This window comes from Tympanuchus pallidicinctus, unplaced genomic scaffold (genome assembly GCF_026119805.1).
Source record: "Tympanuchus pallidicinctus isolate F22 unplaced genomic scaffold, pur_lepc_1.0 scaffold8, whole genome shotgun sequence".
NCBI classification, from domain to species: Eukaryota; Metazoa; Chordata; class Aves; order Galliformes; family Phasianidae; genus Tympanuchus; species Tympanuchus pallidicinctus.
Window position 1 is genome coordinate 51,201,169 of NW_026294802.1, and position 14,997 is coordinate 51,216,165.

The following is a 14,997-nucleotide window of genomic DNA, read 5'->3' on the forward strand; positions in this document are numbered from 1 at the left end:
CCTCTAAGGCAATTGCACTGTGTTTAAATACTTTCCTTTTCAAATGACACAGAAAATAGATTGAATCACATAGGTTGCTTGCTTCCACGGTGACTGAAATTTCAACCATATGCTTAAAAGAAGCTTCTGTTAGCATTAATGCAAGCCTGTCATGAACTGTGATATATGCAAATAAAATGTTCATGAACAGGAGAACTTCTGTCTCTTGCCACACCCAGCATGTTAGCTGAAAGAGTTAAAAAGGGATTTACCTTGGTTTCCATGGTGTCAGACTGTATACTCATGACATCTTCAGAGCAGCTTTGTGCTTTCTTATGCTGATGGAACGGAGCAAAGGCTGCTCTCTGTATTGACACTTTCTTCTTATCTTCAGGAAGGAGTGGGTGAACGCAGCAATGAAGCCCACAATTTTCAGTACTTGTCATGGTACATAGATCAAATGTAATCCACTCTGCCAGCACAACTCTATATTCAAGAGCTGGGAAAGGAGGAGATTTATTTAGCTCGAATAGTGAAAGCAGTAAATCACTCACGCTCTCTTATATCACTCTTCTGAAATGAAATGAACTTCTGCAGCAGATATTTTCTTTCTTTCCAAAATAATGAGTCTTCGACGCTATTTTTCTCGCTATGACAAAATCAGTGCCAACCTGAAAAGCTTTTAAAATGAATTGGATACAATTGCTATTTGAAAACCACAGGAAAAAATGTGTTCAGGCCAGGATAGCCCAGTCCTGATGTACAGAAGACAACCCATCCCCTGCCTCTTGCCTGTGTGTCACTTCCTGCACTGCTCTTGTGCACTTTTAATATTTATTTTTAACTGTAATTAACTTTGGCTTGCTCTCGAGGTATATTTGCCTTTTGCAAGCTCTTTTTGTCTGCATTCCCTTCTCTGTGTGTCCTGCTTTGTCCTCGGGCTCTCCAGGTAAGCGTAGCTCTGTGACCACATAACGGGACCGTTCATTTTGATTGGGTCTTCAGTACTAAAGGAATTGTCAGCAGAGCTCACACCTGGTGCCCGCGTAGTGCAAAGTGAAACGTTATGCTTTAAGTAGTGAAATGATGCAGTGCAGCTGTAGCAATCTCACTTACAACACAGGGGACGGCCTGTTCCTCATCCACGCGCGCTGCCATCAGGAGCTGAGCGGGACGCAGCGCCTCAGGCCCCACACGGCCGCTTTAAGCGTCCCCCGCCCGCAAGCCCCTTCCTCAGCCCCCTGCCCAATCGCCACAGCCGATTGGCTAAGAGAGGGCTGCAATGGAAGCTGGTGATTGGCTAATCTGCATAGCTCTTCCCTCCAATGAGGGAAGATGCTGAGGCCCGCCTTTCTCTCGATTGGTATTCCGGCTACCTGCGCCCCCATTCCATTGGGCAGCGATGCTAGCAGCCTATTGGCTCCGCCACTCCCCGGGTTCGATTTTTAATTGGGTGGCTCTGGGTTGGCCGGCGCCTCACCTGCCGCTCATCGTCATTGGCTCGCTGCTCTCATCGCCCCCGCCCATTGGTCGCACCGCCCCTTAACTGCGCTCCAATTGGCTGTGGTGGCCCGGCCCGGTATCCGGGTAAGATGGCCGCAGTCGGAGAGTGCTCGCTCCCCGCTCCGTGGCGGCCGGTCTCCCTCACTCACGTCGAGTATCCCGCAGGTAAAGCTCCGCTTCGCCCCCGCCCGACCTCCCCGGTCCTCACTGCGTTGCTCCTCTGGGCGGCCCCCGCCCGCCGCTCCACGGTACCTCTGAGGGCCAGGCTGGCGGCTGCCAAATAGTGAGCCATTGAGAGAGCGCCTGGAGGCGGCGGGGCGCGCGTGCGCGCTGGGGGACAGTGGAGCTTGCTGCGGGATAGTGAGCCGCGAGGGGGGACTCGGCGCATGCGCGCTGCGCGGGGCGCTGTGCCTCAGGGGCTGCGGGGATGGGGCCGTGAGGGGGGCTGGGGGCGAGCTCCCGTCCCCACAGCGATGCGAGGGCCCTGCGGCCCGGCCCGCCTTCCCCACCGCCCTTCGGTGAGGTTGCGTGAAGCTCTGAGGTCCCAGTGTGCGGCGGTAAACGTCTGTGCACACCGCGGGTGTCGCGGCAGCGGGTGGGTCTGGGGGCTCTTCAGGTGCTTTGCGCTGTGTTGAGGCAGAGAGACTTTATTTTTTCATGCTCGTAGTCCAAAAATAAGGTAAAGTAGCGCGTGAAGTGTCAGGGCATTAGTCTCCACTAATCTTCGGTCTGGTCAAAGTCTGAAGGTGGTGTTAGTGCTGCTGGTTCATCTCACTGTTCCCCAGGCTTGCCTTATTGCAGGGCTCTGCTTCCTGATGCTGCCCTCAGAAGCGCAGTACCGAAAGCTGCTGAAGCTCTTTGGAGTCCACAGGGCTGGAGGTGCTGGCATAGCTGGGAGATGTGTGACAGAGCGCTGAGGAACACAGCTCCTGTGCACTCCCCATCATGGCTGTTTGCAGGGTTTTCCCCATGTTGTGCATGAAAGATCATTCGTTCCTTTTCTGTGTTTTCCTTCACCCCGTACGTTCTTCTGCTAACCTGCTTTTCAAGCGTGCCACTGTGAAAGCTAAGGGGAAAAGAGGGAATCTTTCCTCATAGCACAGACACGTCGCTGTCTTCTTTCTTTACCTGAACCTGACAGTGCGCTGTGTGCTGTGTGCTCCTCCTTGGGCAGTGGTGGGAAATGAGGGTGTTTGAAATCTGCAGGTTTGGCAGTGTAAGGGTCGCCCGACAGACCTTAAGGGGTCATAATCATAGATTAGTTTGTGATGGAAAGGGCACTGAGTGGGAAAGGGACCCTGGAGGAATGTGACAATGTGATTATTTTCTCTCATTGTTGACTGCTTTTTTTTTTTTTTTACAGTCCAGTGCAGAAGGTGATTGTGTGGGGCAGATAAATCATAGCCAGCTCAGGGCTGTGTGCTACAGGGAAGAGCGCTGTGCTAGGCTTGGGTCAAATGAGTGATTCTGGAAGCCCAAAAACAGAGACAGAAGACTGAAAGATTAAAACATGTCTAGGTACTGAAGTGTCTTCATCCATGCTGATCTAAAAAAATGCTTTGCAATAAGATGGTCAGTCTTGGATTCAGGAGAAGTGCTCTAACTTTATTTAGAAAGCTGTTATGCTCTGTCTGTGTAGGGCTTAAATCCAGATCCATTAAAGCTGCTAGATAATATATTTATAAAATAATGATGAGCAGTATGCTCAGTACGGTGGAATTGATGTAACCTTGTGCTGACAGAGAGGGGTCGGAATGAGAAATAGATCCTGCTTTTACCAACATAAATTATTAAACTCTCTTGGCACATCACGTACTGTCGTGTGACAAACCCTCTTGCTCTTGGCTGATCCTGGGGCTGCTGGCCTGGCATGCAGCGAGCTGAGCCATGGTGGCAACTGACTCTTCAAATCTCTTGTCTTTAAAGACTTTCAGCACAGAGCTGCTGTTGCCCCAGCTTTTGTCTACAGTGAGTGAGTGGCCTCCCACTGTGATCAGCTGAACATCGGTCTTTGCTGATGTTTGTCTGACAGAGGAAGCCTGTTCTTGGGTTTCTGCTAGAGGCTGTGAAAGGGACAGGTGCGTCCAGAAGGATGCTCATCTTTCCTGCCTCTCTCTAATGTTTCCTTGTCAATACAGATACTTCAGATGGTTGTTCGTGGTGCTGGGGTGGCTGCACAGTCTTTGAAGCTTTCTGCAGTGTCAGCTTTGAGGAACAACAGATAAATGCTCTGCTAGAACGATCTGCAAACAGATGGAATAATGGCATTTTTGAGAACCTAACAGAAAAATTATTGATAGAAAACATCGAAGTCAAAGCTAGAGAAAAGACAGACAATGGCAGTGCTACTTGACAATGCATTAAAGCATGCTTCTTGGGGGGATGGTCTTTAAAAACATCCTGCTGTCACTTTTCATAGCAGCGACTGTGCTTTTGTGAAACCAAGGGATCATTTGGCACAGTGTCGGGTCCCTGGCAGGTGGGCAGGAGTAATGCTTCTTGTGTGTATCTTCCAGTAACGAGCTGGTGATTGCATCAGGATTGTGATGTCCTTTAATGGGTCCGTAAAAGCTATACTCTAATTGCTCTTTGGACCCATTTCCACTTTGGATCTCTGCAGTACCAGTGGCACTGAGCTGGATGGTTTTTCTGCTTTTAAGCTCACTGCTCAGTAATTTCATTGAATGCTCTCTATTTCACGTGCACTGAGATGTAACAAATGTTTGCTATTTCTCTGTATCATACAAGAGCCAGTGCTGTTACATTATTTTTCCTTTTCACTTGAAAACTGGAGTTCCTTGATATGAGTGGCTGCTGTTCCATTTCTGTTATCTTGATCCACTTTCTATTTGCCTTTGCTGTGTTTGCTGTTATGTTACATCAAGAATCACGTAAGAATTTTTAGTAATTTCAGATCAGTAACTTCTGGCTCTTAAAATGTTCTCCTCGGTTTCTGAACTGCTCCGGTGCACTGGATGCTGCTCTGAAGGTGTTGGCTCATGCTAAGCCAGAGATGATTTTTAACTGAACTAAATCCCACTGCTGTGTGCGTATCATTAGGGTTGTTTTCTTTCTGTGTGCATTACTTTGCATGGGATGACTTTGTGTTGCAGACTTAAAACACATCTTCAGGGACTTCCTGCCTGTAGGTTGAGTTTCACTGGTGGAGAATCACAGATTCTGGTTTGTTTGGGATTAAAAAAAAAAATCCTTCAGTGCAGCTGGGATCCTTAAAGCTTTGGGACTTGTCTTTTTCACATTTGACAAGCTGTGAGGAGAGAACCCTGCAGTGGCAAACCCTTTCTCTGCAGAATGACTGAGAATCTTCCTGTGTTCTCTTAGGTGTTTGCTATTGTCAGGCAGAGGTGGAGTGGCAAGTGTGCAGAGCTGGCTGACAGTCAGCCTGCGATGCCCCTATGAGCATGTCTGCCCTGCAGGTCCTTGCCCTGCTTTCTGCTTGGGGTGGCAGCTCAGCAGCTGGGGCTCATTTCACACCTCAGTATTTCTTTAAAACCCGATGATTTGGTTTCTTCAATGCTGGGTTTTACGTTCAATCTTTCTGCACAAGTTCGATGTCTGTGTGTCTCATGGTGTACTTTAAAGCCTCCTGAAAATATTTGTATTGTTGCACAGCTTGTGACAGCAGGATGTGTGCAAGCAGAGGAAATGGAAAACAGTCATGAATTCTTACTGGTGTCAATGCACGTGAAACAAAATACAGTGTTTGTCTGTGCAACTTGCACGTAGACCAGCAGCAGTGCCACGAGGAGATGCCTCAATAGGAAGCTGTGGTGGTAAAGCCAGGTCTTGTGGTAGGATGTGGGTAGTGCTGTTGATTCACATTTTTCTTATGTACAGGTTGAGCTGGTGTGGCAAATCTTGCGTGGTTCCCCTGACAGAATGCTGGGTAAAATGTTGAATTAGAGCAGAAGTAAATGCTGAATGAAGGCGGAAGAAATGGTGTGTTTCTGAGCTGTGAGTGGTGTTCCTTCTGTTCATCCCTTGGATGCCTATAATTGAGTCAGGTTCTTTATTTTTCATCTTCCTCCTTAAATGATGCTGGACTTACTTAAAAAAATAAAATAAAATAAAATAAAACACCCACAACAAATAAGAACCCAGGCTGTGTATTAAATATATTTTTTTCTTGCAGTTTCCAGAGATTTTGGTGCTGCTAATGAGGTGTGCTCTCCCTGGTCGGAGGCATTGCTTTGTGTTCTTCAAGTTGAAGCAAAATTGAGGAACTCTTTTTATAAAAGGCAGCATGGAACCTGCTTGCTAGATCTGATGGATGTGAAGCTGCCGGCTCTCCTGCCATTCCCCGCTGCCTGGGAAGAGTTCCCTGAGTGTGCTGGAGCGTGAGAGTGGGCAGCAGTGATACAAGTTGTCATTCCCTGGGGCTCTGAGCAGCGCTCAGCACAGCCCTGCTCTCCCAGCTCCTTCGCCTGCACTTCCAGTCATTGCAGAGCTGGTTCAGTTAGCGTAGCTCTGCCTTAACCTGCTAATCTAGCCAGTGCTCTTATGATGGTTCTGATGAGTTTCTGGTGCGGTATGCAGGGCACAGGCTTCAGTTAATGCACAGCTATTTTGTTACCTCATCTAGAAAGAGCAGCTTCAGAACGTGATCCTGTTTGATTACTGTTGGCCACAGCAATAGGAGGTGCTGTGGGTACCGTCTCTGTTCTGTTTTAAAGGGGCAGTTAAGTGTTGACTGATTTGTGGTGTTGGGTTCAGGTGGGAAGTGTGTGCTGGTGGTTTGATTTATTGGGAATGCTCTCTGATAACATCATGGAGGATCCTCAATATGATGTTAATGGTGCTATTTAAATTAAAGGCAACATCCTGAAGTATTCCTCTGTCTGAGCAGGTAAGAGACATCCCCCTGCCCTTCCCCAGAAGACAAATAATTTGGTTTCTGTTTGCAAAATAATGTCTTGAATACCAAAATTCTTACGTACCATGGATTTACAGAGAGTGATCTGAAACGTGGCGATTCCTCAGTGAGGAACTAACCTGTATTGATGACACTGGAACTGAGGCTTCTGGAAAGTGTTGCTAAAGCTTTCAGTTTGGGATGTCTGGTAGCTTATCTCATGAATTTCTTCTTCGTTTAAGGTCAGTTCGTGGAGTGTAATTTATATGAAACCGTTAGGGGCGTGATGCTCTGTTGGTAGGCAGCTGATGCACCTACTTCCACTTTGTATTACCATGATAGGTCACAGTTCTGCTTTGGTGGCTTGTGGAACCCACCTGCTGCAGAGCAAACCTGCCACGTGTCATAAGAAAAGTTCCAAATTGAGTGTTTTCTGACACTTTTCGGGTTATGAACAAGATATAACCTCACTCCAACCAAACCCCAGTATTCTTGGGGGTTTATCCTGCAAATCTCCTGGATTTCACTGGCGTTACAAACTAAAACGTGTAGGAATTCTGCTTGGTGATGAAGTTGTTCCCAAATCTAATTCTTCAGGGAACAGAAGCAGGGCAGACTTGGGTTGTGATGCATAGCTCTGCGATGTTGCTTTCCCCTTCCTGTGTCCATGCTAGTTCAGCATAAAGCAGACATGTGTCTGAAGTGCCTTATGTCCTCTTGTGAGATCTGGATTCTTCCAGGGGATGACTGCACTGTTTGCTAGTGAGGTGCAGGCCCAGTATCCCTTCTGTATGACACAAGTGGGCTACTGACAAAAAAATCCTTGGCTTTCTTTTTTTTTTCCCTCCTCCTTTCATCTGCAGTGTTTAGCTATTTGTTTCCTCCCTGTGTTGCTAATGCTAGTGTTCACGCAGACACATGGTGAGACAGATTAGGAAGCTGATCCAGCTGAAAACGAACCCATTTTAGGAAGGGAGTGGGAAAGGATTTGTTTGGGGAGTGTTTTCTGGTAATTGCTGGCAGGGGCAGGCAGTGTGAATGCGGGGAGGGAAAGATGCTGCCTCTTCTGCAGCAGCCTGTGCTTCTGCTGGGTTAAAGTGGCTCTTGGCCCACACCCATGGTCACTGTTGTAAGTTGGCTGGCAGTAATCTCTGCTGGAGGATGCCAAGCTCCTCTCATCCCCGCTTTTGAACCTGCACGTGAGCACTGCTGCCTTCCTTGCCTCAGCTCCCGTTGGGCTCCACAGTTGCTGTCAGTCTGCAAAATGGAGACGTGCTGCAGTGCTGAGTTTACCCCTCTGCTCTCAGCCATTCGGGGCAGCAGCTGGCCCACATCCTGGTGACAAGTACTTGTGAAGTTCAGGCTGATTTGTTTCTCTTGTTTGTTTCCCTAGGTGATTTCTCTGGTCAGCTTTTAGCTTATTTGAGTCTTGGTCCAATATTCATTATTGTTGGCTTTGTAACACTCATCATATTCAAGAGAGAGCTTCACACGGTGAGTTTTTCTCTCCCTACCCAGCTTCTCCTTACGACAGAAATGTTGGCATTTGTGACATGGTGCTCCTGTTTTCACACTTTTGCTCTCTGTAAACAGGAAAAAAAGAAAAAAAAAAAAAAAAGCTTAGGTAAGGTGACCTGCTGTCAACAGCAGGAGATGCTACCATTTGTTAAAGCTAAAAGATTAGTCTTTGATGTTCTGTTACTCTGTGCTATCTTTTAGCCAGATCTGTGCACAAACATCAATGAGAGATATCTGAGATTCAGTGCTGTTTCATGGGGGGATATAGTAGTTTTTTACCTTGATCCAAAATCCATTAGGGTCATAGCATTGGCAGGGTTTGCAAGATGGATAATGTGCAGGAAATGGTGTCTGACTCAGTAGGATGTGCTTTCTCTGAACAGCAGGGAGGCACAAAATAAGATTCAAAATAAAACCTACAAATTCCTGCGGGACTGGATCTGTCTCAGGGCTGCTTCCCAGCTGTGCATTGAATAGCAGGGACGGAAGAGACTTCACTTCTGTCCAAGGGAGCAATAAAGGACTCTTCAGTAGTGCTTTGCCTGCTCTGACAGGTGGTTGGGAGTCAATGTCATGGATAAATGCTCTTCAGGAGGCATGAAGCACTTGTCAAATTTGCCCTCTGTAAACAGATAAAATGGGGCCACTGAAAGGATTTTGGCAGCAGGTTCCTGATACAAGGCCATGGTGTCATGGGAACCAGTGGCTCAGGGGACCTGGGAGTGGGACTTCTAGGTTCCTAAACTGAAGGAAAGACAGCTGTTAAATTTAGACAATCCAACTTTTTTTTTTTCCTCTTCTGCTGCCCCAAGGCTGAACATAACCTAGAGCAACTACTGTCTGAAAATCAACAGATTTTTGATGATTGTTATCATCTAACACTTGCTGGATGATTGTTAGTGATGCAGCAAGGGTTGAGGTTGGTTCCCTGTTCATGTGAGCTGGTGTGAGGCACCAGCTGCCCGTAGATCAGGACACAGAGTGGGAAACTCAAGTAGGACTGAGTGTTGAGGAGTCAGTGTCACCACCAGCTGGGAATTTGGTCACAGCAGTAGGACTTAAGCTCGAGAGGCTGTAGGAAATCATGGTGATCTTAGGAGGTCTTTTCCACCCTTCAAGTCCGGCCGTCAACCTATCATTACTGCTGATGGACTGTGTGATAAGAAGAACAGCAATTGCTGCCAGTCTTCAGAATGTGATTTCATTTTAGACTGAAGACAGCAGCTTCAGGATGGAAACATTCATAGAGGGGAAAAGCCAGAAAGCATAAAAAATTGCTCTTTGAGCTAATTGCCCAAATAGTGGTGTGTGTGCTCCCCCTGTTGGCTGTATGTGACAGACGATCCCTTCAAACAGGCTCTGTTTAAAAGTACTTCTTTCTGTGCTTGCTGATGGGAGCATGCAAACGTTATTGCTCTACACGTGTCATTGTTGTCCTCTGAATTATCTGCTGACAGCTTTGTATGCACAATGTGTTGTCAGATACACAAAGGAGACTGAAAAATAAATGCTTTTCTTCCTCAGCTAGAGTATTGGGAAGCTGTTGGTTGTAATACTGGTAGTCAAAAAAGAAAATTAGAAATGCATGACTTGGGGGTTTCTCGACAGAGAGAACCTGGTAAGTAGATGAATCTTTTTAAATAGGATGACACAGTTGTCTTGCCTTCACAGATCTCTTTCTTGGGAGGGCTGGCTTTCAACGAGGGAGTGAACTGGTTAATAAAAAATGTTATCCGGGAGCCACGGCCCTGTGAAGGTACGGTACGGCCTGCTGCTGGCATGGGGTTGGTTGGCCTTGAGTGGAATGATAGCTGTGGGGTGTTAGAAGGTGCTTTCCTGTTTGCCTCGTGTTGGCTTTGGATGTTTGGGTGCAAGAAGGCTGGCAGAGATGTGTCCTGTGAACCTGTGTGCGCAGAGTCCAGTGGAGTTGTTTGGCTTTACCTTTGGAGTGTTCCTGTTGCCGTGTACAGGGCAGACCTTGACCATACTCTTTCTTCTTCTCTTCCCAGAAGCCCATTCAACAGTGACCACAAAATATGGGATGCCGTCCAGCCACTCCCAGTTCATGTGGTTTTTCTCTGTCTATTCATTTCTGTTCCTTTATTTAAGGTAAAAGTTCAGTATCAGGTTTTGGCTGTTAATATGTTGAAACACCTCCAGTAGGTGGCTTCCTTGCTGTGTGCTGCTTCAGCACGCAGTGGAGTTAAATCTGAGGCCCTCCACAATTTGCTGTGTGGATGAAGTGTTTCTATTGGAACGTAGGACTGTGGTTACCACTGCTGAGAAGGGAAGGGTAGGGGTGGGCTTCCTGATGCCTGTCTGGGTACAGGTCTCCTAATTTGCTTTTTATAAGCCACGATGATCCATCAGTGTGAGGGAAGGGGAGGGTGGTGAGTAGAGAGGAGGAAAGAAGAGCTGCTTTCTCATGTATCTGCTCAGTTTTGTCATTGGGGTTGTCTGTGGTCTCAGGTAATACCTCTTCCCACTTGCATGACCTTTTAGTTCATCTCCCATACCAAGTACTGTCTTTTTGCGCTGTGCTGTTCTGAAATCTTGCTGGCATGGCTCTGTCTTGTGGCTCCAAGTGTGAAGGGCAAAATTCATTGTTCCTTCTAGCTTTATGGGCAGTGGAGGACTCTGAGGTCTTAGCTCCTTGTTGCATATGCTCAGCACGTGCCTTTCACATCAGTTGTGGTAATTGTGAGCATTCTGGCTCCATCACAGCAATCCCTGAAAACAGTTGATGAGAGAAGTATGGCTTTCTGGCTTCTGTGTAACTGCTGCCAGTGGGACAGACTGATGCTGGGATGATACTGAGCTGCCCATCACCCCTTGGAGCAGAGCTTTCCTAGGGTTTCAGAAGTAGTGAGAGTAGTGACAAGGACTCCTCAGCTTCCTGCCACTGTGCTAATGGCTCTCCATCTCTTTCAGAATGCACCAAACAAACAATGCGAGGTTTCTGGATTTACTATGGCGACATGTGCTGTCCATCTGCCTCGTCACAGTGGCTTTGCTAGTCTCATATAGTAGGTATGGAGCAATTGTTTGTCTTATGCTCTCATACACCCCTGTGGCTTTTAACAGCCCGCAGAGCTGTCCTTCTTTGTCCCTTGTTTCTGATGTAATTCTCTACGACTGCACTGTGCAAGTGAGAGAGCTTTGTGGAAGTTGCTGCGTTGCCATGAGCCCCTTCAAATAATGAGACAAAGGTGCTACGTGTGTGGTGCTTCACAGATGCATTTATGAAACCTGAGATCACCTGAGCCTGTGCCCAACTCCCTGCTGGCTCCATTGCCATGCTCAAGCCTCACTGCCTAGCCGTCTTTCCAGCACTAATCATGAAAGCATTGCACCATGGCTTGGTACACCAGCATCTGCAGCACGTGGGTTGCTACAGTGGGTCAAACTGTTTGTTTTGCTTGAGCATTAGCTACAGACACTTACAGTTGTTTGACTTGCAAGATTTAGTTATGTTAACATGACGAGTAATGAAAATGAAGTGTTGATAATGATTTACTTTTTTCCTTTAACAAATAATACGATGAGCATCAGTGGGTGGAAGCAGACAGATACAGCCTTATTTCCAGCCTGAATCTTCCACAGCAAAGTAGTTTGGACAGTTGGCTGCATGCTAGTGCTGCCTCCTTATTACTAGTTGCTTTTAAAACTGGCAGGACAATTTCATAAAAGATGTATGGTCTAATTCAAATAAAGATTAACTTGTGAGGAAATCTTTCTGCAAAGCAGGTCAACTAAGATGATCTTAATGGCTGCATGCGTGGGGGGAGAAGAATTTTGAGTGTGATTCGTGTAGGTTGTGAGCAGGGGTGACTTTAGGAACCATCAACACAGCTTTCTGGTTGGTTGCAACTGCAGTAGGTGCTCTGTAGTTGTGCAGCCTGTGTGTTGTCACACTTGAGAGCTGCAAAACTAAGACAAAAATGCTGTCTGTTTCAAGTCTGCAAGCCTTGGTGGCTTGAAGGAGATTTCTGCTGCTGGCTTTGAAGAAGTCTCTCGTGGGAACTACAGTGGCAGTTCTTCAGCTCATCGTGGTGATACGTGGTGAATTATTCAGTTAAGCTCAACATAGAAATTGTAAGCTGAATCTGCTGCAGCAGAGGAGGCACAGTTTGTGTTCCAGCTTTTCCAACTTTTTTTTTTTTTTGGTCAACTTTTTAATGAAAAATGAAGTAAAATATCCACGTCTGACATCTGGAGGATAACTTCCTCAGAACTTGAGGGAGTCCAGCCTTGAGTTGCACCTACTCTTGCTTTAATGCCTGCCTGGTGACTTTTCTCTTCCACTGCAGGGTTTATTTGCTTTACCACACCTGGAGCCAAGTCTTATATGGAGGTGTGGCAGGAAGCGTTATGGCCATAGCCTGGTTTGCCTTCACACAAGAGATACTAACTCCTCTCTTCCCAAGGATAGCTGCATGGTGAGTCTCTGTTCTGTGAGGTTTTATTCCTGCAAGTCTGCGTTTCTTAGATCACCGTTGTGCTCATTAAATGAGTTTCTTGAAATGAATTGATTACACCATAAAGTACAACTCCCTGGTACAAAAAAAGTGTAAAAATTGTATCTTGCATCTGAAGGAAAAATGCAAAGACACTTTAGTTTCTAAAGCTGTTGTAGCTGTATAAGCCGTGTCTCCACGGGCTGATCAAAGTCCTGTGAACTATGTTATAAGTATTAGAAGTGGGAATTCCTGGGTTCTGTTCCAGCTTTGATGGCTTTGTTGTACAGCTGTGTAACATGTTCTTCTGTGTTTTCTTCTGCATGTCTATACAAAAGATCACGTATGGATGGGGGAGAGAGGACATTTAAGAAACACATTTGTAAGGCCCCTCTAAAGTTGTGGGTTGTGGCAGAGTATTGGTTAAGAAGTAGCTTTTCATATCATAGAATGGTTTGGGAAGGAAGGGACCTTAAAGCCCCCCCAGTTCCAGCCCTGTTGTGGTTGGGTGTCCCCCACCAGCTCAGGCTGCCCAGGGCCCCATCTGGCCTGGCTTTGGGCACCTCCAGGGGCAGCGTCTCCATAACTTCTTTGAGCAACTTCTTAATCAGTTTGACAACCAAGTGAGATTACAAAGCCATTTAAACTTAACACAGTCCAAAAATATTATATGAGGAAAGAAAAAACTATTCTTTTCTCTGATTGAATTTAACAAGGAGCCTTCTTCCCAGACTCAAAGGATAATAGAATAGCAATGTTATATTTGAACCAGATTTTATGCTGTGTCGTTATGTATTAGGATTGTTTTGTTTTTGTATTCTGATCAAAATTGGGTAGAGAACAAATCTGATTTCTCCACTTTCTACCACCTTCTCTATTTTCAGGCCCATTTCAGAGTTCTTTTTAATCCGAGACACCAGCCTCATTCCTAACATCCTGTGGTTTGAATATACAGTCACAAGAGCAGAAGCAAGGTAAGTGATCTGAGGTGAGGGAGCAAGAGCTGTAGCTAGCTTGACTTGAGATGTGGTTCTTACGTATTAGAAAATAATGGCTGCTGTGGATGGAGTAGTGTAAGAAACCCCAAGTTGTGGGCAACTACTGCATGTGGAAGGTGGGTCTGCTGGGGAGGTTAGTGTTTAATTTATGGAGTTATGCCAGCTTTCCAGTCCATGTTCCTTGCAAGCAGGTGTTTTTAATCTTGTATCTGTGCGTGAGCTTGTGCACTCTTAGAACATGGCGGCTGTTGTGTAGAGAGTAGGAAGGACTGAAATCCCTGCAGAGTGTGATGGGGGCAGCTTTAGTTTTGTGTGAAGCTGTGCAAAGCCTTGCTTTAATCCTTCTGTCTTTTACCCACTGGTTTGCCTGTCTCACCTTGTCCTCTGTTGTGGTGTTGCAGAAACAGACAGCGCAAGCTGGGTACGAAGCTCCAGTGACTCAGGAGGTGTGGGGACCAGAGTGTGCGTTTTAACAGAGACAGACAAGAGCAGAGACCTGGGAGCAGCGAGGAGCCTTTAAACAGACGGACCAAAGGAACAGGCAGGGACCATACCCAAAACCTGAAAGCCTTTGCTCTGCTTTAGCAGCTAGCTGGATGCTCCCTGATGCATGTGGGACCGTGCAGGAGTAGAAACTCATTTTCAACACAGATGCACATTGCCGGTTGGAATGTACCATCATGTCTACGTCAGGGGAAAGGGGTGAAAATGCCTGGTGTCATGTCTGGGGGAGGGAAAACCAAAAATGAATCATTTCTGTGACTTTTTTTCTTTTTTTTTTTTCTTTTTTTTTTTTTTCTTTAGCATGAAATATACACACTATTTATTTATTTTTTTTTTAAATGGAGCAATTGTTTTTGGGGTGGGAGACGCCTTGTGTGTTTTGTTTTGCTTTTTTGTTTGGGGGTTTTTCGTTTTGGAAGAAGATGACAAAACTAATCTCCCGTTGGTCATGGTTAATTAGAGCTATTAGTTTTTAAACATTTCTCAGGAGGGAGGGGAACTGAGATGGCGTGACCGAGGTAGAAGGGAGAGGAGGGTTTCTTCCCTTTCTACAACCAGCCTGGGTGATCAAAATCAATTCCAACTGCACTTTGTACAGACAGAAAGTACTAAAGATTTGAATTTTTTTTTTTAAACACTAGTGATGATTCTGTGGGGAAGCCTGCACGGATTCTGTTAAGGGGAGTGTGTGTGTAAAACAAAGGAAAACTGAAATACACTGATATTATTATTATTATTATAATTTTTTTCCACTGCTGCTCCTGGTGTGTAATTAGCAAGGGTGTCTTTCTCAGAATCTCTTCTAGGTGGCAAGGTTACCATACGTATCTCATGTTTATTTCATCTCTTCCTTTATTCTTTTATTACCTCAGGGTTGTTGGGATCTGTACAGCGTCTGTTGTACTGGGTGTGCTACTGATAGCACTAGAAACCCATTGGTTACAAGCAATGCTACGCTCCAGTAAGAGTCAGCCCAAAGCCTTACAAAATTCAGTTGCTAGTTTCTGTCTTAAGCACTGGATTTTATTTTTTTTTAATTTTATTATTATTATTTTTGTTAGAAGGATTTTAAAGATGAACAAAATGACAACTGTAGACAAATAAGGTGAACAACTAATAGCTAGCTCAGCTGCTGTGTGAATTTTTAAAGAGTCCCGTTGGAATC

General features: G+C 45.9%; 1 protein-coding gene across 1 annotated transcript; it reads left to right on the forward strand.

The window, feature by feature from the left end:
* Nucleotides 1-1,530: 1,530 nt before the first annotated feature.
* DOLPP1 (dolichyldiphosphatase 1) lies at nucleotides 1,531-14,123 on the forward strand. The gene is made up of 8 exons (XM_052668901.1): nucleotides 1,531-1,647; nucleotides 7,749-7,849; nucleotides 9,545-9,629; nucleotides 9,883-9,982; nucleotides 10,805-10,903; nucleotides 12,184-12,312; nucleotides 13,215-13,304; nucleotides 13,730-14,123. The coding sequence occupies exons 1-8, from the start codon at nucleotides 1,572-1,574 to the stop codon at nucleotides 13,764-13,766; spliced, it is 717 nt and encodes a 238-aa protein (XP_052524861.1). The 5' UTR covers nucleotides 1,531-1,571; the 3' UTR covers nucleotides 13,767-14,123.
* Nucleotides 14,124-14,997: the final 874 nt, after the last annotated feature.

Excerpts from the sequence above, each read along its gene's own strand:
- DOLPP1 (XM_052668901.1), top strand. The coding sequence starts at position 1,572 with ATGGCCGCAGTCGGAGAGTGCTCGCTCCCCGCTCCGTGGCGGCCGGTC. Across the intron at positions 9,983-10,804 it reads TTTCTGTTCCTTTATTTAAG|AATGCACCAAACAAACAATG; the intron begins GTAAAAGTTCAG and ends CATCTCTTTCAG. Across the intron at positions 10,904-12,183 it reads TTGCTAGTCTCATATAGTAG|GGTTTATTTGCTTTACCACA; the intron begins GTATGGAGCAAT and ends CTTCCACTGCAG.